The sequence below is a fragment of the Neomonachus schauinslandi genome, chromosome 8 (assembly GCF_002201575.2).
Source record: "Neomonachus schauinslandi chromosome 8, ASM220157v2, whole genome shotgun sequence".
NCBI classification, from domain to species: Eukaryota; Metazoa; Chordata; class Mammalia; order Carnivora; family Phocidae; genus Neomonachus; species Neomonachus schauinslandi.
Window position 1 is genome coordinate 124,624,831 of NC_058410.1, and position 27,717 is coordinate 124,652,547.

Consider the following 27,717-nt stretch of genomic DNA (forward strand, 5'->3'; position numbering starts at 1 on the left):
AGGGAAAAGGTTATATTTTCATCAGTTCAACTGTATTGAATGGTTTCCTGATTTTGTGGGGGGCAGCAATAATTCTCTGTAGCTTTATTTCATTTTCTTCTGTTACTTTTTTTGGGTTTTTGGTTGTTCAGAATAATTTGTAGGTTGTCTTGGTGCCCTCTTCTGTTAGTGCAGCAAAGTGCAGAGTTTTCAGTGGAATTTTTTGTGTTTTTTGGATTTTTTTTGGTGAGGTGGGGAAGGGAATGATTTTATAAATCCTCTAAGTGTTTAGGTTTGCTTTATTTTATGGAACTCTAAGTTTTCTCTTTTGCTTTTTTTTACTCCTCCCCACCCAGTTGCCAAAGGATGTCTTTCGTAATTTTCATCTTTTTCTCTTCCCTTGTAACCATGCCTTTTGAGGACTGACTGTCACTTTTAATTGGTCATGCTGTCCCTTCCTTGTCCCTAGTCACATCTCCTAGAATATTTGTAGTACTTTCACACTTATGGCACTTACTCTTTCTAGTGGTGATTTTAGATCAACTTTAATACCTCACTAGTTCCCCTTTTCTCTCTTCCCCTCTATTTTTCTCAGCTTGCCCTGACTTATCTCAAAGGTAATAAGTGGGATGCGAATATAATAGCTCCTTTTCTCTAGGATTTATTTAACTTGCGTGCCTAACTTCCTTCCTCCCTCCCTCCCTTCCTTCCTTCCTTCCTTCCTTCCTTTTTACGAGCAATCATTTTAAAATGTGGGCATTGTCTGTTTCATGTGAGGGCATGGTCTTTAATAGTTTTATTTGCTCTTTTTGTTCTCAGTTACTTTTAGAATAGGTGTTGAAAGGCATAGACTTTGGCAGCTGCATTGTTTTCAGCTCTCATAGGACTAATTTGAGTTCTAGGATGGTAGAATTTTTTTTCTGAGAAGATTTTGGTTTGATTTGCTGGGCACTTAGAGGAACTACCAGTCTGTGATTGCCTTAGTCCATGTTCACAGCCTGAGGTTCTATCTCTTGCCCAGGTAATGTGACCCCTAACTGCAAGTCTGTACAAGAATATTGTATTCATCCTTATCACGGGGTAAGTCCTTTAGGACTATTTATTTGATAGCCCAACTTGGTCAGGCACCGTGGACTTTCACTTGAGCCTCATTTGCCATGGTAAGCTGTCACAACCAACATTCAGCTTTTCAGTTGATAACATTGCATATGTAAATATTCTCAGTGTTCCTCTCTGGCTTATGCTGGGCTTTTTTTTTTTTTTTTCTTTCTGGTTTTGTGCTTTCTTGTACAGTTTTAAGTTATTCCTCTCTATTGTGTTAGTTCTATGCTTTTAAGAATTTTTGTATATTCTAGTAGATTTATGAGGTTCTAATTATTCAGCCCAATATTACTGGAAACAGCAGTTGACTTTTTTTTGTTAAAACATTTAAAAATATTTATTTCTTTGGACATTAGGTGGAAAGAATGATAGATTCATTTGCTCAGTTATCCATCTTGAGTCCTCCCCTAGAAGGTGAAGATCTACTTTGTTTTTAAAGATGGGGACACTTTATTTTAGTGGTAAAACAGCTCATGACTAATAACAGGTGTGATTAATAATGATGATTGTGATGATAATCAAAATTATTTAGCCATTGCATTGTGCTGTGCTTTTCATATATTTATTTAATTATCACAAAGTCTCTTAATTTAGTGTTATTATGTCTACTTTACAAATCAATCCCTGAAACTTATCTACCATAATACTTGTCCTGGTTCACTCCGATAGTAAATGGCAAAAATATGTTTCAGGTCCTGTCCTGGGCTTTGGAGATAACAAGGTTAAGCAAAGTCCAACATGCTTCCTGCCTTCATGAACTTTACAGAATTTAATTCTTGGATTATACTTTCTTACATAGTCTCAGGTCACACTGTAAGGACTCTGTAGGATGGTCAGGAATATAATTTTAGAGTCTGAAAGCCTGATTCACTGATATTTGCACTAGCATTGAAGATAATGTCTCTTTTGAGGAAATGGCTGTAAGTTAAGCCAAAGTAAAATGAAGAGATGAGAAAAGATCAGAACAGTGTCTTTTAATTCCCTAAAGACTCTCCATTACATGTAGCACAGTGCTTTGTTCAAAGTCAGTAGTAAATGAATGTTACTTTCAGTATGTTCATTGACTAGAAGACTTAACGAATTTTATTCCCACACTATGTTTTTTCATGTAGGCTGGCCAGGATACTATTTTTATTTATGCATGTTATTTCTTTTGGTTTACAGTTATTTGCTGGCATGAAGGATGGAGAAGGCCTACAGCTCTTTGAACAGAGTTCTCGCTCTGCCTATAAACAAGAGACACATACCATGGAGGCCATGAAGCTCATCGAGTTTGACCTTAAGCAAACACTTACCAAACTTGTGACACATATTTTTGGAGATGGTAGGTATCAAATGACTTTGTCTTTCTTTGGGGGATTAAATATTTAACAAATACCATCTTTCTTGAAGTCATTAAGTCTAGGTGTGCCTAGATTTTTTTTAGTCTAAGTTGTGGCTTAGTGTTTTTCATCCTCCGTGAGGTAGAACTTATGGATTTGCTGGTTCATTTCACTTGAGGAGCAGGAGGACATGAAAATGGAATTAGCTTGAGAAAGAAAAATGATTACAACCTTTGATAAGAATGATAATGGATTAGGATCGTGGAGAGAAAGTCTATTGGCTGATTAGTATTATTTTATTACTACATTATCATTAATATAGTACTTGGATTGATGGGGCAAGATTCTCAACCATGTGAGTTGACCCAGTGGAAAATTTTGTATTTTGGCATACTGATTACTGTTATCAATAGCAAACATATTAACAGTGAATTTCCTGGAGGCAGAACAATCCTTTTAAGACCTGGATTCTCACTTTAGTCATTTACTCTCCCTTATATCTCCAGGATAATTTTTTGTCTGTAATGCCCCCCACCCCCTTCACTATTTCTAATTTATTGAGACAGTATTTTGCTTATTTTTAGAAACATGTAAAGAGAAGGTTAGGGGATTTTTTTTTTTAATTGTGACCTGTATTTTATTTTTTAATTTATTTTATTTATTAAAGATTTAATTACTTATCTGACAGAGAGAGAGAGAGAGAGAGCACAATCAGGGGAAGCGGCAGGCAGAGGGAGAGGGAGAAGCAGGCTCCCGGCCGAGCAAGGAGCCTGATGTGGGGTTCGATCCTGGTACCCTGGGATCGTGATATGTTCTGAAGGCAGACGCTTAACTGACTGAGCCATCCAGGCGCTCCAATCGTGACCTATTTTTTAAAGGATGTTTAGAAGACAGAAGCCTAGCATGGTTAGGATTCTCTTTATTCTCCTACTATTCTTACAAAATTTTTTAAGGAACAGCTGTTGAGTTATAATTGATACAAAATAAGCGATACATATTTAAAATGTACAAGCTGCTAAGTTGACATTCAGTAAACTGAACATATGTACACACTTTTATGAGTTTTGACATATGTATGCACCTATGAAACCACCAGCAGAATCAAGATAATGAACATATCTATCACCCAAAAAAGTTTCTTTCTGTTCCTTGGTAATCTCTCCTTCCTGCTCTTCCTTACAGTTCCTTATCCCAGGACATCAGTGATCTACCTTCTGTTACTATTGATTAGTTTATACCTTCTAGATTTTTATAAATGGAATCCTATGATATGTACCCCATTTTTTGGGGGGGGGTGGGGCTTACTATAATTATTTTAAGATCCATCCATATTGTAGTGTATATCAGTAGTTCATTTCTTTTTATTGCTCAGTGGTATTCCATTCCATAGTTTATTTATTCATCTACACATTCATATTTGTTTATTCATCTATCCATTGATAGACATTTGGATCATTTCCAGTGTTTCACTATTACAAGTAAAGTTATGCACATTCATGCACAAGTCCTTGTAAGAACACATGCTTTTATTTTGCTTTGGTAAATACCTAAGAGTGGAATGGCTACACCATATGGTAGTTGTATTTTAACTTTCTAGGAAGCCACTGAACTATTAGCTGATGTGGTTGTGCCATTTTACATTCCTTTCAATAGTGTATGAAAATTCCAGTTGCTCTATGTCTTCAACAGCACTTAGTATGTTCAATCATTTTATTTTATTTTTATTTATTTATTTTTTGTGGGCAGAGGGAGAGGGAGAATCTTAAGCAGGCTCCATGCTCAGTGTAGAGTCTGAGGTAGGACTTGATCTCATGACCCTGAGTCCATGACTTGAGCCGAAATCAAGAGTCAGACACATAATTGACTGAGTCACCCAGGCGCCCCTGGTCAATCATTTTAATTTTAGACATTCTAATAGGAGCATAGTGGTATGTCAAAGAAGCATTCAGCATATATAAAGAATGCATCCAAATAAACAAGCAAAAAATCAACCTAAGAAATGGGTAGACATTTGGTGAAGGTGACCAGTGGTGTAACTAGAATGACTAATGAACATAGGAAAAGATGTTCACCCTTATTAGTAACAAGGGAAAAGCAAATGAAAACCACTGTGAGTTATTGATTGTCATTTTTGAAAACCTACATACCTAACATTTGTAAGTGTTGACAAAGATAACAGAAAAATAGGATGAAATACACAGTGTTGGCTGTATGTACGAGTCTCAGTTATCATTCCCCCAGCTGGAAGTTGAGTGTTCACCTACTATTAATTTATGTCTATTTTTTTGTACCTCCAGATTCCCCTACTTATGTGTGAGTTCAAATTGTATTTACAAAGGTTCTTGTTCTAATTCATTAAGCCTCTGCTGCCCTGTTTTAGTAAGGTTTATTGGAGCATCTCCACTGCTGTATTGTAAAATGAATAGTTAATGTAATATTTAAGAAACCACTAAATAATCCTGTATATTCTTTATATTCCTGTCCTTTTAAAAAGAGTACATCAACTTCCTGCTACTGTCTATTTCCAGGAGGCAGAAAACGGTATTAGGGAGGAGGTACAAATCAGGCTTCCAAGTGTGTTCATAGTGTTTTATTAAAATCAAAAAGACATGAAGTTAAATATGACAAAATGTTACGATTTCATAAAACTGAATGGTGGGTGCATGGATGTTTGCTGTTTTCTATTTCTGTCTCTTGGTATGAAATATTTTGTATTAAAATGATGTAATAGTGAAACAGGTTTCAGATAGAGATTGCTGATGGGAAAATCCTATTATAACCAGTTTCTCTTTACCTTCATGATAAAAGAAAGGATTTGTGTTGGAGGGAGATGGATTGTGTTGTTCAGGCCATTTTCGAGGCAGGTTAGGGTAGAAGGGATGGTAGTATTGGAGGGAGAGATAGCGTTCCTTCTTCAGTAGCTTTACAAACAGATTGAGGACCATCTGAATTTTCCCACTGTCAAACCATGGAAAGAATTGTTTTTAGAGCCCTCTTTATTTAGGCCTTGCAAAACATTTCTGTCATCAAATGATTTGCTATTGATGAGGTTTAGGAACTGCCACCTCGTTAGATTACTGAGTGGTTCTGAATAGGCAGGTGGCCTCCTTTCTTAAAAGCTTAGTATTTGTGTTTCTCCTACTTGGTTAGTTTTCATTATTTTCTTCCCCTGTCACCTGGTTTAGTCCTCCCAGCCCCTTTACCCTTTAACTGAGTAATTCTTTCTTCTTTTTTCCCAACTGGAGAATTCTTATTTATCCTCTAGTGTCAACTCAGATGTCCACTAACCAGGGACCTTTCCTGGTGCTCATGCTGAGTCCCAGAGGTGCTGCCTCTTCTATGTGCTCATCTAAGCTCTCTTTGGGGGTGGGTTTTTATTTTTTGGAGCAGGAAGCACCATTGGATTTCCGGCACATTGCAGGCATCACAGTGTTGAATAAGTGAGACATAATAGCTTGTTTTCAAGGAGCCATGAAGCTTGACTCCTCTCACTGGGAAGCAGAAGTGTTATGGGAGCACGTAGGAGAGGCACCTCCTCTGAGATTTGGCATGTGCGCCAGGACAGGTTCCCGGCTGGAGGAAGTCAGAGCTGACGCTAGTCATTGAGCATAAGCACACAGTGCTACAGCATTAAGGAATGAAGAATGGAAGAGAAAGGAAGAAAAATGGTTAACAGAAAAAAAATCTCGTGTCCACTGAGAGATGGTAGTGTGCAATCAGAAAAATTAAATTTAAGTTCTCTTTCCTCCACTTTGAAATCTTTAACAGGTCAATTAGTGCTTTAAGCCTCAGTTTTCTTAGAACTTTTATTTTATTTATTTTTTTATTTTTATTTTTTTAAAGATTTTATTTATTTATTTGACAGAGACACAGCGAGAGAGGGAACACAAGCAGGGGGAGGGGGAGAGGGAGAAGCAGGCTTCCCGCCGAGCAGGGAGCCCAATGCGGGGCTCGATCCCAGGACCCTGGGATCATGACCTGAGCCGAAGGCAGAAGCTTAACGACTGAGCCACCCAGGCGCCCCTTCTTAGAACTTTTAAAAAGCCAAGGCAATAATACTTGTTTCCCCTGAGAATAAAATGAGGTAACATATGTGAAAGGTACCTTGTGAGGAGAAAATAGTAAATAAATGTGTAAATATGAAAAAAAAAATAAAGGGAAGAAAAATGGGGACACGGCAATAAAAACAGGGAGCTTATGAAGAAATACAATACAATCAAAGAACCAGCCAGCAAATATTTTAAAAAGAAAACAATGTTCTAGACCTTGTATAGATTATAAAACCTTCCCAGGGGCCTAGGGGATTATTTCTCTGAATCTGGTGCTGGATTTCCTTTACGTTATTATTTTTAATATTTGTATTCGAATAGCATTCAAAATCATGCATTGAGGTGAAAGTTTCCCGGTAGCAATTTTCCTTATAAGAGAACATTTCTGCAGTGTATGATTTCTCTGACTGTGGTGCCTATCTTACATGATGGGCATGTTCATGGCCAAGAATTGAGAATCTTAACTTTTGAAAGAGTAGTGAAGTTGCAGCCTCTCTATTTCAATTTGCTTTATTTGCTTTATTTTTGCTTTATTTTTAAAATGCTATTAGCCTAGACTTTTAGGTTTCAGGTTTCATTACAGATGAGAGTCGCTATTTTATAAATCTTCAAATTCACATTTTGTTTGTAAGACTGAGTTGGCAGAATTGTGGAATATGGCGTTGAAGTAAAAAAACAACTAGTTTGGAGAATATGTGTTGTTCAGTGCACTAAAGTCTATCCGTGAGAAAAGCCTTTTATTTTTTCTTTCCTTCCAGCCATGAGATTATTTTTAACCCCATTCACACAGTAGCCAATTACCCTGAAAATCCTTAAAGACACATCTTCGCCTAACCCCGGCATATCTTTGCCATATGTATGGCCAAGGGAGCTGTCGCCGGGAGGGGTGTGTGAGCTCGTCCCCAGGTGTGTTTGCATGTATAGAACATCTGCTAAGATGCTTCTTGGGTTGGATGCTAAGCAGGGTGGGAAGGTGAGTCAAACCCAGGTCCATCTTATGAACTACAAGGGCAAGGAGGTATGTATCCTAAGAAACAGGTGCTGTGCGCTCTCCTATGGTTCACGCTGAATCTTAACAACTCCCTCAAGACTCTTGGCTGTTTCTTCTGCACTCTGAACAGAAGTGCCATGTTCTTCAGGCATTTCAGAGGATCATTTAACTCTTTTTTTGGGGGCGGGGGTGCTAGTTTCTGAAAAATTTCTTTGTAAACCTGTCCAGGTACAAACAATCTGGGTGTCATTTAGATTAATAATAGCTTTAATTATGGTAATGACAGTGCTAGAGATAATAATTAACAGTGTCAAAGTCTGCACACGGATCTTTTTGTTTCGACCTGCATCTATGATTATAATCTCTATTTTTTGTGGAACCTACACATGGAGAAATGCAGTGCTGTGAAGATCACACAGCCAGGAAGTGTTTGAGCCCGGTTTTATTAGCCCATTGGTCTGACTTTCGAGCCCAGGTTAGAGGTTAGCTCTTTTGAAAAGATAGAAAGTAATCATTTAAGTAGTATTTCAGAGACTGTGAGGTCTACAAAAGCCATGATGTCAAAAAAACCAAAAACGAAAAACCTGGGCATCTCCCTAGGCATTCCCTTGTGACTCTACCCATACCCTGACTCCTATAGCTAGCTCGGGGTAGAGCCCTATTTGCTACATCATATGCAGTTACATTTTAAATACCAAAGATAATTTAAAACTTCAGATTCAGTCTTTCTTTACTTAGTTGATGAGCAGTAACTGCCTCAGCAGGGCTCAGAATTATCCAATAATTCTTTTTATATTTGTTTTTATGGTCTAAACCTGCTTTCCACTTTTTTGATGTTGTTGTTATTAATATCACCTTCCTTTGTTCTTGAAAAGCAAAATTAAAAATCAGAACACACTATTTCCTTGTGGCAATTTGTTGTTATTACAGCTGCTTTAGTGTCGGGGTTTTTTTCCCCCCCCGCCTCTCCAAAGCAGTTTTATTATTTTCTGCTAACATTTCAATTGCACCAGCATCCTAAGGCTGAGAGATGTTACCAGTTTGGAATTAGAAAGAAACAAAATAACCCTTTAGACTGTTTTCATGCTTGTGGCATTTGCTGTCATTTTTAACGTTTCTAAATTGTTTCCCCAATATTTTGTATCATATTTGGCTGATCGTTTCTTTCAAAGCAAGGGGGGTTTAGGATTTCTAACGTTTTAGTTTCACTTTCTGTCCTTCAGGATTTACAGCCCTTCTTCTGCACAGTCTTGCTAAACATTGGACTTTCCATTTAGAAAGCATTGACCTCATAGCACAGTTTAGATTAACTAGTCTGATGGAGAAATGGACTGTGACCCTCTGCTGTTGACTAGATATGTTGCCGGGGGCAAGTCATGTCTCTTACCTTTGTTTCAAATAAAAAAGACCTGTGATGGTCATTGAAGTGCATGTCCCAGGATCCTCTCCAAGGACCCTGGCTGATGGGAGTACAGATGGCCTCCAGCTGTCAGTTCCTTTGGGAATTGCCTCAACTGGGGGCTGCCTCCTTGCTCAAGGACATGCCTTTCTCAGGGCTGCCCACATCTAAAGACTGGTTGTGGCAGAAATATAAAGGCCCAGCATTTTGACCCACCACCCTACCATGCCACCACGCTACCAGCCCACCACACCACAACCCCACTACGGGGCAGTTTTGATTGGCTAAGTTCCAGAGCTGTGATGAGGTTAAGGCTTTGTTGGGCCTCATTGCAGCTCATTGACTTCTCCTTCTGCCCCAACTTGTTGTCACCTTCTTCCTCCATAGGTGTTGATACCCCCAAAATAACCTGCTTGTCAATCCAGCCTACATATGGTCCCATCCAACTGAAACATTCTAGGGCTCTGTGACTGTTGTCCTGGTCAAGAGTAATGTCATTTGGTAACGGTATTGAAGATCCCATATCTTCCATATCTTTTTCACATTTTTTTTTCTATCTACCAATACTTGTTAATATAAATTAAGTGAAAGTAATTGAGAATAATAATTGGGTTTATAGTTGTTAGTTCTACTTTGTTCCTAAAATTGAATCCGATTAAAAAAGTTTTAAGCATGTTACTTTAATGATTTTTAAATCAGCTTGTTTGGGCTGTCTAGTATCTGATTTGGAGACGGTTGTCTTTCTCAGAGTACTCCTAGGAAGTGAAGTAGCAAGGTTCTTGTTGTCTTCGGCCAGTGTTGAGTTTCCTGTGCTCATTGTGGCTTGGATGTTGTCCAGGCAGCCTGCACTTATAAAAACTGGCTTGACATGGTCAACTTCTATGAGCCTTGGGATCACTAGCTATGAAATGGGGATATGAAGTACGTTGCATTGTATCCACTAGGGGTGTTCAGGGGAAATACGACGTCACCTAGGAATTAGATGTAGAGAGACCTAAGACAGTTTTTTTTAGATATCTGGTAAATGGAGAAAATTTGTATTAGAGTTGACATTTCTGGCCAAAGGAACTGGTACAAGGAAACCTCTTGGGAGAAAGTTTGAGATAGCTATAATTGAATTGAGCTGGAATATTTTTAAGGAGCCTAAAAACGTCCACACTTGTGTGATGGTTGGGCAGGGGCTAGGGAACAGGTTCCCTACTCTAGAGAAATAGGAAGTTGAAATTGTTTGGTGTTTTATGTAAATGAAATAAAATTATTGGGCCTTGAGGTACAGTGAAAAAAGTACTTATAATTTTAGGGATACTGTAATCAAGATGACTAATGTGCCAGGAACTGACCTATTACTTAGCGTTTCTGCTTGTAGGTGATTGATATACAGGCAACCTGGAAAACATTAAGATTTACGGGAGAGGGAAATTCCTTCTCTACTTTTTTTCCTTTGTTATCTCTCCTTACCGCCTTTTCTGCTCACGCTCCCTTACCACACCATGCCTTGGGTAACTAGGGTGATCTGCTTTCTGTCACTTTAGATTAGTTTGCCTAGATTGTTGTAAACAGAATCCTACAGTATATAGTCTTTTCTTGCCTGGCTTTTTTTCACTGAGCATAATTATTTTGAGATGCTTCCATGTTGTAGTGTGTATTAATACTTCATTCCTTTTTACTCCTGGGTTGTATTATATTATATGGACAGCTCACAATATGTTTATCCATCCAGGTGGATAGGCATTTGGGTTGTTTCTAGGTTTTGGCAGTTACAAATAAAGCTGCTATAAATATTTGTGTTCAGGTCTTTGTATGGGCATATGTTTTTATTTCTCCTGCATAAATAGGTAGGAATGGAATGGCTGAATAGGAGGTGTATGTTTAAGTTTATAAGAGACGGTCAAACTGTTTTTCAAAGTGGTTGATCCACTTTACATTCCTGTTAGTAGGGTATAATAGTAGAAGTTGCTCCTCATCTTTAGCAATACTAGGTGTGGTCAGTCATTTTAATTTTAGCCATTCTAATAAGTGTATAGTCGTATCTGATTGTGATTTTAATTTGCATTTCCTTAATGGCTAGTGGTGCTGAGTATCATATGTTTATTTGCCATCCATATACCTATTCTTGGGTGAAGCAACCAAATCTTTTGCCCATTAAAATTTTTTAAATTGATTTTCAGAACTTCTTTATGTGTTCTGGAGACAAGTCTTTTATCAGATATGTGATTTGCAGATATTTCCCCCCATTCTGTGCCTTATCTTTTCATTCCCTTAACAGTGTCCCTCAAAAGAGCAGAGGTTCTTAATTTTGATGAAATTTAATTAATTCACTTTTTCTTTTATGGAGTATGTTTTTGTTGTAATGTCTAAGAAATCTTTTGTAACCCAAGGTCATAAAGATTTTTCTACTCTGTTTTCTTCTAGAAGTTTTATAGTTTTCAGTTTTATTTTTAGGTTTGTGATTATTTTGAAAAAATTTATATATGCTATGAGCTACGAATTATAGTTTTTTTTGCATATGGATATCCAGTTGTTCTAGCACAGTTTGTTGAAGTGACCATCCTTTCTCTACTTACTTGCCTTTCTACCATTGTCTAAAATCAACTGACTATATATATTTGGGTCTATTTCTGGACTCTATTCTATTCCATTCATCTATTATTTGTCTATCTTGATGCAATATTGCACATACAGTAGTTTCATAATAGGTCTTGAAGTCAGTTAAAGTCTTTCAACTTTGTTCTTGTTCAAAGTTGTTTTAATGAGATGATTTGCATTTATTTGGATGTTGATGTGGTTGAGTTTTTTTTTTTATTAAAATGGACTTTATTTATTTATTTATTTAGCTAACTGAGCTGTGGTTGAGTTTAAATGATCATTTTTGCTATTTGTTTTGTTTGTCATATTTGTTCTTGGTTCTTTCTCTCTCTTTTTTTTTTTTTTTTTGTTTTTTAACTTTGCTTCCTTTGGATTAATTGTCGAGTTTTTACTATTTCGTTTTATCTGCTTTGTTTGGCTTAGTAGCTATAACTTATTAGTGTTATTCTAGCAATTGCTTTATGGTTGGTAGTATATATCTTTAAGTTATCATAGTCCGTCTTCAAGTGATAATATACTACTCGTGTACAGTATAAGAACCTTGCAGCAATAGACTTTGATCTCTCCCTTTCTGGACTTTATGCTATTGGTGTTATGAACTTTACTTTTATATGTGTTATCAACTGCTAAATACATTGTGGTTATTTTTGTTTTGAACAGTTGATTAGCATTTAAAGATATTTAAATAATAAGAAAAAAAGTCTTATATTTACCCAACTAGTTATGTCCAGTGGTCTTTATTTTTGTGTTATTTTCATTGGGTGAAGGATTCAAGATTGACGGGTTTTTTGTTTTAGTTCTTTAAAAATATTGTTTCTGTCTCTTTTCATTTACATTGTTTCTCTTTAGAAATCTGCTGTCATTCTTGCTTTTGCCTTTGTTCTTTTGTACATAATGTGTCTTTTCTCTTTGACTGTTTTTGAAATTTTTTTTCATTGAATTTAAGCAATTTAGTTATGATTTGTATAGGTGTAGTTTTCTTTAGATTTTTGTGTGTGTGTGTGTGCCTGACATTGATTGAGCTGGGATTGATGGGTTTATATTTTTCATCAAATTTGAGAAATTTTGGTAAATTTTTTCTTCATATATTTTCTCTATTAATTCATTCCTTTCGGGATTCCAATTACATCTATATTTGGCTATTTGAAACTTTTTCACAATTCATTGGTGTTCTATTCACTTTTCTTTCAGTGTTGTTTCTTTTTTTCTCCTTCTGTGTTTCCTTTTGGATAGTTTCCATTGCTGTATCTTCAAGTTTACCAATTATTTTTTTGCAATGTCTAATCTGCTGTTAATTCCAGCCAGTGTTCCTTTCTTATTCACCCCATTCATTTGTTTCAGTTAGGGTCTTTTTTATATCTTCTTTGTCTCTACGTAACATTTTCTTTCCTTTAACTTTTTGAACACATTGAGTACTATCATGATACATATTTTAATGTCTTTTTTCTAGTACTTCTATTGTCTGTGTCATTTGTTGATGAATTGTTACTTATTTTTCTCTAGTTTTTTCTTCTTTGCATGATAATTTTTCTGTGGAATGCCAAGCAGTGTTAATTTTACCTTGTAATATTATCAGTATTTTTGTATTCCTCATAATATTCCTGAGGTTTTTTTCCAGGATTACTTAGAAATACCTTAATCCTTTTGGCCCTTCTTTTTTAAGTCTTGTTAGACAGGACAGCATAGGGTTTCAGTCCATAACCAATGTAAGACCTGTTTTAGTACTGTAACTGATAACCCATTGATTATTAGGTTTTCTGCTTGGCTTTTGGGAACTGGCAATATTCTTGGTCCTTGTGAGCTCCCAGCATTATTCCCTCTAATCTTTTTGTGTTGTTTGTTCTCTGGCCTTGGGAAGGTTCAAGCACTGACAGTATTCAATTGAATACTAAAGGGTTTTTTGTGTTTTTTTTTTTTTTTTTTGGCAGGTCTTCAGGGTTGTCTGTCTATACAGTCCTCTTCTCTCCTTCACTCTATCCTACGAATTCTAGTTAACCTTGACTTGTCCAGACTCCCAGCTCTGTCTCTTCAACTTGGGAAGACTTCTGGGCTCTTTCTGTGTTCTCTGTTGGGGCAGTGTTAGGACTCACCTCCCAGGGATCAGTGCCCTTGGTTACCTGGATGTCCAGTGTCTCATGTGGCATTTTTTTTGTTTTAGTTTTTCACATGGAAGGGTAAAACTGGTTCATTTTTCCACATTGTCCAGACAATGAAGTCTTTCTTTTTCATTTGACACTTTGACTACTCCTTTTTTTAGATGTAGATCTTCCTCGACTTATGATGGGGTTACGTCCTGATAAACCCATTGTAAGTTGAAAATATCCTCAGTAGAATATGCATTTAATACACCTAACCTGCCAAACATCATAGTTCAGCCTAGCCTACCTTACATGTGCTCAGAACACTTACATTAGCCTACAGTTGGGCAAAATCATCTAGCACAAAACCTATCTAATAATAAAAAAGTCTTGAGTATCTCATGTAATTTGTTGAATACTGAACTGAAAGTGAAAAACAGAATGGTTGTATGCATATAGAATGGTTGGAAGTGTATCAGTTGTTACCCTTGTGATCGCGTGGCTGACTGGGAGTAGCAGCTTGCTGCAGCACAAGAGCCTAGGAAAAGATCAAAATTCAAGATTTGAAGTATGGTTTCTACTGAATGCGTATCACTTTCACTCCATTGTAAAGTCGAAAAATCGTAAGTAGAGTACTGTAAAATAAGAAAAAAAAGAAATATACCTTTTCTTACACCTCTTATCACTTACTCTTTTTATTTTTCTTTGGCTTCTTTTTTGATGATGCTTAATGTTTGTAACAGGAATTCTTTGAAACTGGGGGCTGGGGTTTTCCTTCTCAAAGCAGAGTTTGATAGGGAGATGGCTAAAATCTTAAAGTTGCATTGTTTTAGATCTGGTTTACAAAAAGATTGCCTTATGATTTTTTTTTTTTTAGGAAAAATCAGTGAATTGTGCTTTTATCTCTTGGGATATTGGAAACATACTTATTTTAAAATATCAGGTTTTTTGTTTTTTTTTTTTAAAGATTTGTTTATTTATTTCGGGGTGGAGAAGAGGCAGAGGGAATTCTAAGCAGACTCCCTGTTGAGTACAGAGCCCACCATGGGGCTCAGTCTCAGGACCCTGAGATCATGAGGCTTGAGCCAAAACCGAGAGTCGGATACTCAACCAACTGAGCCACCCAGGCACCCCTAAAATATCAGGTTGTTTTAGAAAATTAATCTCATCTGGACTGAATTCATGTTTGATGGTTGGTTTTGTTGGCTGGCTTACTTAACATTAGATTTATTCATGTACTTTGGAATTTTGGTTTTCAGGTTCCTGTTCAGTGGAGGATTTTTGCTTTTGTTTTTCTCCTTTTCTCTGTTTTCCTCCCTCTTGTCCTCTCCTGCTTTGCTTATTTCTCCCTTATGTGACTTTGCAGTTGGTTCCATGTAGCTCTCTGGGCCTGAAATCCAGAATGGACTTAGAAAGATCTGTCAGATGTACTAACTAGCTCTGATTTAGGGGATGGCAGATCCAACACCTATGGCTTGGATCTCTGAGCCTACAGCTCTTCAGAGCTCCTGCCCCAGGCTGTATTTGGCGAGTTTTTGTCACTCTTCTTTTAGGAGCATGAAGCTTATTCCATTCCAGCATCTGACTCTAAGCTTTTAGCCTCCCTCAGATCGCAAGCCAGTAGTATATTATCCTTCTGAAGGCAGGCTCCTGGCTCCTTTCCTGAGTGTGGACCCCGAGCCCAGCAGCACTGTGCTTTCTCCTCTCTCACGGTTTTGCATTTCTGTTCTGTTTCTAGCCGATGGAAGTATTGAATGTAGATTATACCTTTTTGGTTTTTTCCTTTTTATCATACCTGTCGTTTATGTGTTGGAAAAACAAGGAGTCTGATGGTGTCATTTGGTCTTGTAAGGCCACTTTGCATGGAAAACCAAGTTAGTGTAGCTTTCGTTGTCTGCTCCAGTGGAGGGCAGCATAGGGCTTATTGTCTGACACCTGGATTTGAATTCTGATCATGGCATTTACTGTGTAAACTTAGGTATGTAAGCTGTTGTGACCACCATTCTTTCTTCTATAAAATGAGAATAATGGTGGTTCCTGAGCAGTGTTTATGCCAGCCTTATACCAGTGTAAAGATTAGAAAAGACATGCAGGGGATTCAGCACAGCGTCACAGGAAATGAACAGCACATGTTGATTACCTTAGGAATGCAATTTAGAAATGCTTATTTTTTTTCATATTTTTATAAAAGTGAAAGATATTTTAGATTATGGCCTGACTTTCAGTGACGTTCAATTCAAAAATCACCCATTTGGCGTTTAGGTTCTTTACATACTTTTCCTTACTGAATTGTCACCAAAACTCTGTGAGTTAAGTGTTCTTATTTTAAGCAAAATGGAGGCAGTGAAGGAGGGTAAGGAACTTGCTTGGCTAAAATGGTGGAGCTGGGATTTGATCCTAGATCTAGGATCGCTCTTTCCTTATGCTATGACCCATCTACCCATGTCTCTTTGATCAGATTTGTAGCGGGTGGAGTGTGAGCCTTCTGTCTAGAAGGTTTGTCTGTGTACCATCCTTTGGGAATGGTTGGTGAGGAAGATTGAGGACCAAAGGGCCTGTGGCTGTGGCTCACCCCAGGCCAGGTTGCTGTTAAGCTGTCCTCTCTGCTCCCTACATAGCCAGAGAACAGTCACTTATCCTTGTGCCTCTGACCCCATGCCCAGGTTTGGAAGGAGGGCACATTAAATTGTGCTATACTCCATTTTCAACCCATTATGAGGTGGAGAGATGATAATATCATTTCCAGATCTAAGCCCTAATCAAAAGGATTCCCGTGTCCCTTGTCCAGGGCAAGAGCCTGGAACAACACTTCATCACACAGGTCTTTCCACCAAGTAGAAGACTGTGATAATAGCTGTGTGATCAGTTACACTATCAGTGTTGGTGATAGAAAATGCTAGGTTTGTTGTTTTCCGCTATTACGTTGGGAATGTCTTAGCAGAGGGAGTCATTGTGGCTGAAATAGTGCTAATAGCTTCTGTCTTGTCCTGTGTGCTGTGGAGGTCCCACACCGAGAATTTTATTACCCTCTTTCCCCCTCTGAGAGGGAAAAGGTAATGTTTCACATTAATTGTGTAGTTGGAATGATTTTATTCCACTTAGCAGTCTGTGGTCCTGGACTCAAGGGTATGTGGCTGTGTAGACACATAGGATTGGTGTGCTGAAGAGTCACTGTGATGGCATTGCCAGGTTTCCAAGGCCCTACATGGGGAATTCACTGTAAGTTGTGAATGACTTCATGCTGCTTGTGGGGTGGGCTTTGGAAATGGAATCAACATTCATATTCCCACATGGCTGCCTCAAGCCTTACCTGTGCTTCCTCTCCCTCATTACTGCCAGCCCTGTGGTTACTCAGTCCAGAGGATACTCTTCTCGTTTGCTGGGGGAGAGACAGGAGGTGCAAACAGACAGCAAGGGTGAGGGACTCAGCAGGAACCTGGGAGTCTTATCCGTGGTGCTCAGCTTCTGCATTGGCTACGTGGGAGCTGCCCAGGGAGGTCAACCTGGGTCGTCTTGTCTCGGCACCCAGCAGATACCCTGAATGTTCAGCCAGGACCTGAGCTCGGATTTGACTCTTTTACTAACTAGTTGTGTGGTCTTGGCCCCCTTGAAAAATATTGAGCTGATGGGAGTGCAAAATGGTACAACTCCTACAGAGGACAATATTAGAACTATACAAGCATTTCCTCTTTGAACAGCACGGTACTTTGTTGGAGCACTGTTGCTCATAGCAGAATAATGGATATAATTCAAGTATAAGGGTCTTGTTACATAAATGTGGCAGAGCCACTTGCTGGAACACTATGCAGGAGTAAGGAAAGGAATGAGGCGGTACGTGCTGTGTGTATTCAGGTGGAGAGGCCTACAGAACATATCATTAAGTGAAAAAAGCATGGTGTAGAATAATGTGCAAGAATGCTGTCTTTTTTATAAGAAAGGAGGAAAATAGACGTACATGTTCGTATTTGCTTACATCTGGTGATGAGAAGGTAACCCTAGCAGGGGTCCAAGAGGAGGGTCCAAGAGGAGGCGGTAGGACAGGGACAGGGATGCAGTGACACTTTAACTGATGCCCTATTTTCCCTCAGTTTTATTGAGATATAATTGACATACAAGTTTTATTAGTTTAAGGGATACAACATAATGACCTCGCATGTGTGTATATTATGAAATGATCACAATAAATTTAGCATCCATCAGCTCACATGGTCACAAAAGTTTTGTTCCTTGTGATGCCACTGATGCTCTTTTATATAGTAAAATGTATCCTCTTACAGTATTTCGATTTTGAACCCTGTGAACACAATACCTGTTACATTTTTTTTAAGAGAAGGAGCGGCGAGGGGTAGAGGGAGAGGGAGAGAGAGAATCCTAAGCAGGTGCCACCCCCACCTCGGGAACCTGACTCGGAACTCGATCTCACGACCCTGAGATCATGACCTGAGCTGAAATCAAGAGTTGGACGCTTAACTGACTGAGCCACCCAGGTGCCCCAAAATAATTTTTTTAAAGAAAGCCATTAGAATAGAGAGATATTGAGAAATCTGGAAAAAAAAAAATGCCTGTATGCTGCTTGCTGTATTTTCAGTTTAAAGGGCTGTGGGTCTTAATTCAATTAAACAGAAGCAGAAAAGATGGAATTGTCAGGTAACTTTGACGGTGATGGCCGGGTAATTTCCCTAGTGAGACTGTAGTCATCTAGGATGATCTTAGTTTTTCTAAGAATTTATTTTTAGCCTTTCTTTTTTTTTCTCCCCACCTTGCTTTCTTTCCTTGGATGCATGCTAAATCCTGTGCAGAAAGCGTGAGGAGCAGCCCTATATCAGAGCGCTACATTCTATTTCTCTGCTACCAACCAATGAAAAACTTGTTGAAAAATTAATGCCCAATAGCACCTATTAATTGCATATTTGTATAGTCAATTTAAAAAATTATCTGCTTCAGTGGAGGGAAACTTTGGGAGGATATATAAAATCACTGGTACGTGTTCTAGTTTGGGCCATCAACCTTTTAAAATCTACATTCCCACACCTCTGGGAGGTGGTTCTGATAGCAAAGTCTCATCTTTAAATATAAGGGGTATGGGAAAGAGGACGAATCCCTTCGTGAGCCAGTAAGTCAGGACAATTAAATGTATTATATGAGATCTGTGATGAAGGTGGGTTGGGGGGGTGAGAAGGAATGACACCTGTTTAATATTTACAGTACGTGAGGGTGGTTAAACACTGCAACATCGCATAGGAGACAGGGATCGGTGGGAGGAGACCCCCACACAGCCCCCCTTCATTGTGTCCCCCATTGGTTTTCCAAGGATCGAGCAGTTGTGAGGCTGGTGTACAAAGCAGATGAGATTCAGTGCTGCCTTTCCCATGCCCCTGGTTCCCTGCGGCCAGTAGGGGCAGGTAATACCTCACCAAGTTGAGAGAATTAGACTTCGAGCAACCCCTCTCCCATTTGAGCTCACAGCATTATTATGAAGGAATTTTCAGTAATCATATCTGAGATCCCAATCGACTTTGTGCTCTCTTCATTCTTGGACAAAATCGGCATCCTCATTTAGGAGAGAAAGCAGAGTGAGTGCCCACATTGCCAAAGAGGATCTCTGCCTTTGAGAAAACCTGGACTCCTCCCATAGGTTCTTTACTCCAGACGCCGGTGAGATAGCCAGCATTGTACACAGCAGGGAGAAACATCAGTCTCAGAGAGGTTAATTAACCTGCTCACTGCTTCACAGCAAAAAGGTCAAAATCTGAGACGCAAATCAGGTTTGGTTTACTCTCAGGTGTTCTTTCTTCTACTTGGCTCCTAGCTAAAAATTAAGGTGTATAATTTTTGACAGTTGCTATAGTCTCGCAAAGTTCTAAGGCAATTTTTAAAAAGCTCTGAGCTTCATTTATAAATATGGTTTAGTAAATCATTCCGTCCAAACCAACCAACCAACCAACCAAGTGAAGAAAGAACAAAAGAAAAAACTTTGGCATTATTTTCCATTAGATATATAACACCTGTGCATTTAATTTCCCTCTATCATCCCAATATGAGATTGGTCTAATGTATAATGAATCTATATGATTTGGACATGTTTTCAAAAAATTTTTCTCTATTAATATGTAACACAAAATACATAGTTTTAAGTGGATTTTTTTACTGACTCCTGGTACATGGCATGTGAATTAAGCCATACTAAGTTTTTAGCTGGCTATTCAGTATCACATCTTTTAATATAAGCTGTATGTCAAGTTGCTTTTTAAACCCAATATATTAATCCTTACTATAGTTTTGAGGCTATGGGGACAAAACATGAAGAAAGCGTATTTTGGGTGTTACATAAAAGTATTAAATAAGGGATGCCTGGGTGGTTCAGTCGGTTAAGCATCTGCCTTCAGCAGGTCATGATCCCAGGGTCCTGGGATCAAGTCCCCATCAAGCTCCTTGCTCAGCAGTGAGTCTCCCTCTCCCTCTGCCTGTCACTCCCCCTGCTTGTGCTGTCTCTCTGACAAATAAATAAAATCTTAAAAAAAAAAAAAGTATTCAATAAATGATTCCACTAGTAGTGATTTAAAAGAATTACTGTTAATGTGTCAATGTAACTGGAATTTGAATTGTTAGAAAATATAGAAAATATGGTGTTTTGGCAAAAATTACACATTAACTAATAGAATTTACTTTCAAATAAGGACCCTTTATGTTGGAAGTAGAGCTACAGGCTTCCCCAAACTGGGGTTTCATAGATTTTGGCTCTTGCCTGTTGTTGTGAAGGAAGCAGAATTGAAGAACTGAAGTCTTTAAAGAAGTGGAACAAAGAGGATAAATGGTGTATGGGCTTTGCATTCCTTGCAAGGTCATGTAGATTTAAAAAGGAAACTTTTAACAAAGGATCCAAGGAGGTGAAGAGGATTACAAATGTCCTAGATGCATTGGATGTAACTTTTGCCAATCTGTGTTTTCTTAGTTTCTGTGATATTATTATTAATGGGTTCTGCTCCACAAGTGAGTAATACTAATCATCTTCACGTATTCTGCAGTTACTTTCCTTGTTCCTGACAGATGCCTTTGGGGGCACTTGAGCAAGAAGAAACCCAGGGCCAGGGTGACTGAGGTCTGAAACCAAAAACAGCAAGGGTTGATGCAACCAATATATGGACATTTGATCTTAAGAATTTATGCAACATTAAAAACATGTTATTCCAAAGTTATCGTTTTTCCTACTTCTAGAAGTGGCCAAAACCCTTCGGTAAAAAAAGCTTCCCAGAGAAGGGGTGAGATCCTTACATCACTTTCCAGTTCAGTACTTGTGCTCTCTTGACACCATCACACCAGCAGCGCAGGTGGGTGTGTGGAGAGAGAGTCCTGTCTCTATGCAGGTTTCACTTCCCATAGACTTTATGCAGTAGGGATTTAGTTTGAGCTTAATACAAATTGATAATAGAATTACTTTAATCAACACGTGATTATTTTCAGGGCTTAGTAATATCTGAAATAATCTTTCTCCTTGGGGTAGGGACTTAAGGTTTTACAGGTGTGAGATACAAAGCTATGTAAACTAAATTCTATGTGGGGTGCCTGGGTGGCTCAGTTGGTTAAGCATCTGCCTTCGGCTCACAGGTCATGATCTCAGTCCTGGGATCAGTCTCCCTGCTCAGCGGGGAGCCTGCTTCTCTGTGTCCTCCCTGCTTGTGCTCTCTCTCACTATCTCTGTTGCTATCTCTGTCTGCCTCTCTCTCAAATAAATAAATAAAATCTTAAAAAAAAACAACCCTAAATTGTATGCATTTAGCTTGTCCAAAGGAATAAAATAAGGATATGCAAGAAAAATTAATTTGTGTAGACCTCACCTAACTCTGTTCCAGGTGATGTTTAATTATGTCATGATGGAATCATCCTGTTAACCCTGAGTACTCATCTTGCTTTTGGTAGAATTTGATCCAAGCCATGTAAACAAAATTGGTTTTTCTAAATTGTTTTCGCTAGGTGATTTGTGCTTATCTGGCAGGAGTTACAAAAAAGAATGATAAAAATGCCTTATCTGCTGGTCCGTCGGCACTCAGTTATATATCCCAGTGCTTCACACATTCCTGTTTACCAGCAGGACTGCCTCTGCAGCTTTTTAATAAAAATATGGTAGGGGATTGTTGGTCCCAAAGATGGACAAACCCACAGGTGTACCGATACCTTCTTCTCAGAACATAGTGGCAAATAAGCACCTGCTCTGCATCCTAGTGGCTTCCGTACAGAAAAGTCAGAACTACTCAGGGGACCTAAGACACTTCTCCAATGGCCTGCAACAGGACCAACTTTTTCACCCCCCATTAGAAGAGCTGTTGGCGAAATCTATTCAGTAATAAGAACGAAGGAACTAGGGGCACCTGGGTGGCTCAGTTGGTTAAGCATCTGCCTTTGGCTCAGGTCATGATCTATTAGCGGGGAGCCTGCTTCTTCCTCTCCCTCTGCCCACCCCCCCCCCCCCGTGCTCTCTCTTGAGTGCAAGCACTCTCTCTTAAATAAATAAATAAAATCTTTAAAAAAAAAAAGACACTAATGATATGTGAATCATGGGTCAATCTTAAAATCATTCTGCTGAGTGAAAGAAGCCATACCGAAAAAAAAGTACATGCTGTATGATTGCATTGTTATAAAATTCTAGAAAATGCAAACTCCTTTGTAGGGACAGAAAGGAGATCTGCAGTTGCCTGGGGATGTGGGGATGAGGAGAAGAGGTGGGGGCAACAGGCAGGTGGGTAGGGTTACTAAAGGGCACTTGGAAACTTTTGGGGTTGGTGCATATATTCATTATATTGATCGTGGTGACAGTTTCCTGGATGTATACATGTTAATGTTTGTCAAATTGTGCACTGTGTTTTATGTTCGGTGTAACGTTTGTTACAGCACATGTATAACAAGAGGGGGAAATACGGTATTACTGGTGTAACAGAAATCAGTTGTCACTTGCTATAGACAGCAGGTAAGTAGGAAAATAAGGCAACTAAAATGTTCTTAGAACAATGAAAGAAAAGCCTACCTTGTCCTTTGTCATCTGGGGCATAGGGAAGGTCCCCATGTTTCATAATTATGTTCTCATGTGCTTTTTTTTTTTTAAAGATTTTATATATTTTTTGACAGAGAGAGAGACAGCGAGAGAGGGAACACAAGCAGGGGGAGTGGGAGAGGGAGAAGCAGGCTTCCTGCGGAGCAGGGAGCTGGACGTGGGGCTCGATCCCAGGACCCTGGGATCATGACCTGAGCCGAAGGCACATGCTTACCTATTGAGCCACCTAGGTGCCCCTGTTCTCATGTGCTTTTTGATTCTTGAAATACCTTATTTTGATGGGCAGGAATTATATTTTAATTGTCAAGAGCAGGAGTTTTGGAGTCGGGCTGACCTGGGTTTGGCCTAGTCATCTGCTAGCTCTGTGCCTCTACACTTGAGCTATCTATTCATCTTTTTCCCCGTGAGGTGGGCTGACAGAGTCCTCAATAAATGGAAGCAATTTTTGTTATTTTTATTTTTTCCTTTCACATTCTGATTCCCACAAGGTTTAAAATGCAGATAGTCTTGGGTGAGAAAAGACAGTATTCTCAGTTCGTAGGAGGTCATGTTACCATGGAGAAATGGAATCAGGAGCGTTTGCTTAAAGAACAGAAAGATCATTACACAAAGTGAAGGGAGCCAGGGCAGGAGACCGTAGATGATTCGTCAGCTGCCCACTTTCCTGTGTTCCTCATGGTGGGTATCTAGCTACCACGTGACCTTCGCATCTGCTTTTTCTGCTGTTAGTAATGTCTGCTCTTTGCAGGCTTTAATTGTTTTTAATTCATTAGTCTTTCCTTTGTTAATTAATAATAATATTGTTTATGAGTGCCATGTTCAAGATTGCTTATTGAGAAATTCATTCTAGCATTTACTTGTTTGTTTAGATGTGTGAATATTTGTCATTCCTCTGTAGAAAAAAAATTTGACTTTCTAGATGTTTTGCTTACATTTAGTTGATCTTAGTTTTTTATTTGTTCTTATAAACTTAATTAAAAAAATATATATATATACTTACAGAAGTAAAAGTTGGTTAGTTTATCCTATATTGGTCATATTGTTGGTAAGTAAGTTTGCAGCATATATAGTAAAATTCCTTTTTCTTTAACTCTGAAAAGATATCATTTTCACTTATAGAACTAACAGAATCACCAGCTTTCCCATGATCTTACCTAATTTTTTCCTTCTGCCAGGTGTTTGCAGGGATTTGACAAGTGACTGATTTGGTTTTAGAGGGTCCTGGAGCTGCACAAAGTGTTTTTCATATTGAAAAAGACATGCCCAGTTTTTCACAAGTTTTAAGATTTATTACCTCCCCCTAACGTGTTGCAAATGAGTTTGTTTGCTATTTATTTTACTCAGAATGTCGTAATTGTTGTCATTAGCGGAAGGGCAAGCTTGATCATAAGGAAGGATAGACTGCCTTTTAACACTATCTGTTTTTATTTGGCATCTTTTCAGGACTGGACATTAGATGGGTAGACTGCTACTTTCCTTTTACTCATCCTTCCTTTGAGATGGAGATCAACTTCCATGGAGAATGGCTAGAAGTGCTTGGCTGCGGGGTGATGGAACAGCAACTGGTAAATTCAGGTAGAAAAGAATCCAACGTTTTATTTATAGGCTCTCTTAAAAAAGACTTTCTTCTTTAACTTCGTTTGCATACTCATTTTCATATGCATTTACATACCCATGTGGGGATCGCCTCACCATCTTTCCTTCCTCCTGTTGCCCTCCAGACTTATCTCTGACACTTAACTCTGGAAGAACTTAATTTCTCACATCTAATTTTGTAAAGACTTCTTGTGTTTGGAAATTTTCCTTGTTAACATTTAAGTGTTGGACTTGTACTTCTTAATTTCAAATTTGTTGATATGTTGCTTTGCAATTGCCCGTAGGCAGTTGACGCATATCACCTGAGTGCAGTTTGTCTTCCAAACTATTTAAGAACAAGGCCAATGTATAATCCTTTTTTGTTCTTATTTCATTATAATAGTGCCCCAAATTCAAGATATTTCTGAAAATACAACAAAATACAATATAAGAATACTCAGACCTATAAAGTTGTGTTGTTTGCTGTCCTCGCTGTTGTCAGTGCCACCTGACTGAGGTTAAGTGGGAAAATGAGGCCTCTCATTAAATTCTACCTGTATCTGCAGGTACTTGAGAAAGATCTTTACAGCTCTTCTCTGCAGGACCATTGCTTAATAAAAATGAGTATTTCTGAACTTAATTTCAGAGCTTTTTTTTTTTAAATCACTATCTGAATGTAATTAAAAAATATTCTTTCAGAGTATAAATCCTCCCTGGGAAGGCGGTCAGGATTGGGTGTTTGAGCAGGAGCTCACTGCGTAAGCAGTAAGGGGAGGGGAGCTGATGTGGATTGCCCTGAGTCCCTCACCACTTCCCATAGTAGGACATTTGCTCTCTGACCTTGGAGGGCAGTGGCTCTGGTTCAGGGTTGGGCACAGGGCCTCGTGCAGCAGAATGGAGAAGAGCAGGCCCTCTGGGTGACTAAGAAATGTGGAGAGACCGCAGGTAAAGTCATGGGGTTGGAGATTAAGGTTGGAGTGAGACAGAAGAGATGAGGTGCAGGGAAGTGCAAGATTTGTGAGACCGGAGGCCTGGCTTTCCCTTCTTTCTCATAGGTAATCTCTGTCTGCAGGAGCCTGGACTCAGCTCACAGATTCCTCTCCATTCTGACAAGGAAGCCTGGGGGAAAGCGTAGAGCAGTGCCCGATGCTTCTTGGATGGTTTTCACATATTTGAAGATCTGACCTAGAGAAGAGGGACAGAGAGGTTGCATTATTAGGGGCTGTGAATAAAAGTTGTGAGGCTTGGGCCTGGGTATCTGTCTTAGGTTTTCTGTCAGTTGACAGCTGTGTGTCTTTGGGCAAGTGGCTTAACCCCTGTAAGTCTTTCTCATAGTTAAAATGGACGCAATGATACCTCCCTCAAAGTTTCATTATGAGGATTAATTGAGGTGATACATGTAACATGCCTGTTAGCACAGGGTCTGGCACACAGTAAATCTGGGCTAAAATTAATCGCTGATGTTGTTTTTAATTTTTTCCCCAATGGTTAGAGCCATTTCTCAACAGAGAGTCCCCTTAAAAAGAAAATATTTAAACAGAGGCTGTCCTGCCTATCACAGGAATGGTTTCTAACTAACTGGAACTCGATTACCTCTTTGATCTTAGTCATCTTAGTATCTGTGATTCTGGTTTGAGTGATTTTAGAAGGAAAAAGAAAATTAAGAATATATAGTAAGAGACAACAGGACAATCAGCCTAATAGGCATGTATACATCTAGTAGAAAACACAAAATATCGGAAGCAATCATGTAAGATTTAATCTCTTCCTGAGTAGGAGCTCGTTCCAAATACTTCTGTGGTGTTTTTGTTTGTTTTGTTTTGCTTCTTAGAAGAGTTCAAGGAATCCCAGGCTTCCCCGCAGGAGTGTGTGTTGTCAGGGGCCAGAATTGAGCAAGCCGGTCGGGATGATCAGCTTACATATCAGTTGTCACTAGGAATTGTGCTTCCTTGTATCTTTTCCAGTATCCTTGATGGGTTTTTATGGTGTTTATTCATACAGTAATTGGCCAAATACAGTTATCTGAAAAAGGTTTGCAAGTCATTATTGCTCATTAATGAGACTGCTGTTATACAGTTAGCCATGTCAAGTATTCTTGAAGTAAATGACAAAGTGAAAGGGAAAAAAAATTAAACAAAACCAAACTAGGGCATCTAAGATGCAGATATGTTCGAGAGGTTCACACTCGTGATAGAATGTGCTTTAAGTTGGTGGGAAATTGTACAGATAAAATTTAAATTAAATATCTTGCAAGAGAGGGAGACAAGAAAAGGAGGAAGAGATGATTTTGTAAAAGAAATTCTGTGTGGGCTTTGCTAGTTGAACTTGAAGTTACTGTGACAGAGTTCTGCTCTATGTTCTCAGACTGGGATGTGTTTTGACATCTGGAGTTAAAAATTTTTTAAATGTGTGCCTGGCAATCACTAAGCACAGGCATTATTTGTAAGAACAGCTCATTTTCTGTTTTCTGAGTTCCTGTGGCCTTGAGAAAGGCAGACTGCACGCCTCATCCTTCTAGTTCTGTTTTGCCTTTCCTTCCATCTCTTCTCCGACATTTTCTTCCCTCCCATCTCCCCCTCCCCTCCCCTGCCTGGTAAAATGGAACTTCCAGGGGCCCCTGGGTGGTTCAGTGGGTTAAGCATCTGATTCCTGGTCTCAGCTCAGGTCTTGATCTCAGGGTCTTGAGTTCAAGCCCTGTGTTGGGCTCCACGCTGGGCATGGAGCCTACTTAAAAAAAAAAAAAAAAATAGAACTTCCAAGAAACACTGAAATTGGTGGCTGTAGATCTCCTTCTTTAAAGGTCTCATAGAAGTGCAGGTAAGTGCTGAGGTAACTGGAAACCAAGAAGCCGTGATGGGACCGTGATACTAGTTGCCACGCTTGAGCCCTTCCTGTGGGCCAGCACCTCACTGAAGGCTCTAGAAACTTTCTTCCGTTTAGCTTTGAGAACAAGGCTCCGATGTAGATGCTGGTATCATCCCCATTTACAGAGCCCGAGAAAGGAACCATGCTGTGCTATACCCAGATAGTAAATTGTGTGATTTTGAAGTGGCTAGAAATCCATTTCAATTAAATGATTGTGTCCAACACAGAATGAAGAAATGAAACCAAATGAAACAAACGACAGCAAACAGAGCTCTCTTTGTTGTTTTATTCGTTACGCCTATAGAAGGGCCCAGCCATCATGTGTGTTATCGCCTGTGATAGAAGGCATTTAAATTTTTTTTTTTTTTAGGATTTTATTTATTTATTTGACAGAAAGAGACACAGCGGGAGAGGGAACACAAGCAGGGGCAGTGGGAGAGGGAGAAGCAGGTTTCCCACTGAGCAGGGAGCCCGATGCGGGGCTCGATTCCAGGACCCTGGGATCATGACCTGAGCCAAAGGCAGATGCTTAACGACTGAGCCATCCAGGCACCCCAGAAGGCATTTAATTAAAAGAGTGAAATAAGATTGCTAATATGAGTAGTCAGCGAAAACACTTTATTACACATTTAAGTTGACTATGGCATTGATGTAGTTTTTTTTTTTTTTTCCTGGAATAAGATAAGGCTCTTCCACATGGCTTATAGAATTTTACTTTATTTCTTC

General features: G+C 38.9%; 1 protein-coding gene across 4 annotated transcripts in view; it reads left to right on the forward strand.

The window, feature by feature from the left end:
* Nucleotides 1-27,717, forward strand: part of FARS2 (phenylalanyl-tRNA synthetase 2, mitochondrial) — a 506,744-nt gene that overhangs the window by 177,556 nt on the left and 301,471 nt on the right. For all 4 annotated transcript variants that reach the window (XM_021697011.1, XM_021697012.1, XM_021697010.1 and 1 more), the window contains 2 exons: nt 2,245-2,404; nt 23,995-24,126. In XM_021697011.1, the coding sequence (XP_021552686.1) occupies nt 2,245-2,404; nt 23,995-24,126 (292 nt within the window). The remainder of the gene's footprint in view (nt 1-2,244; nt 2,405-23,994; nt 24,127-27,717) is intronic.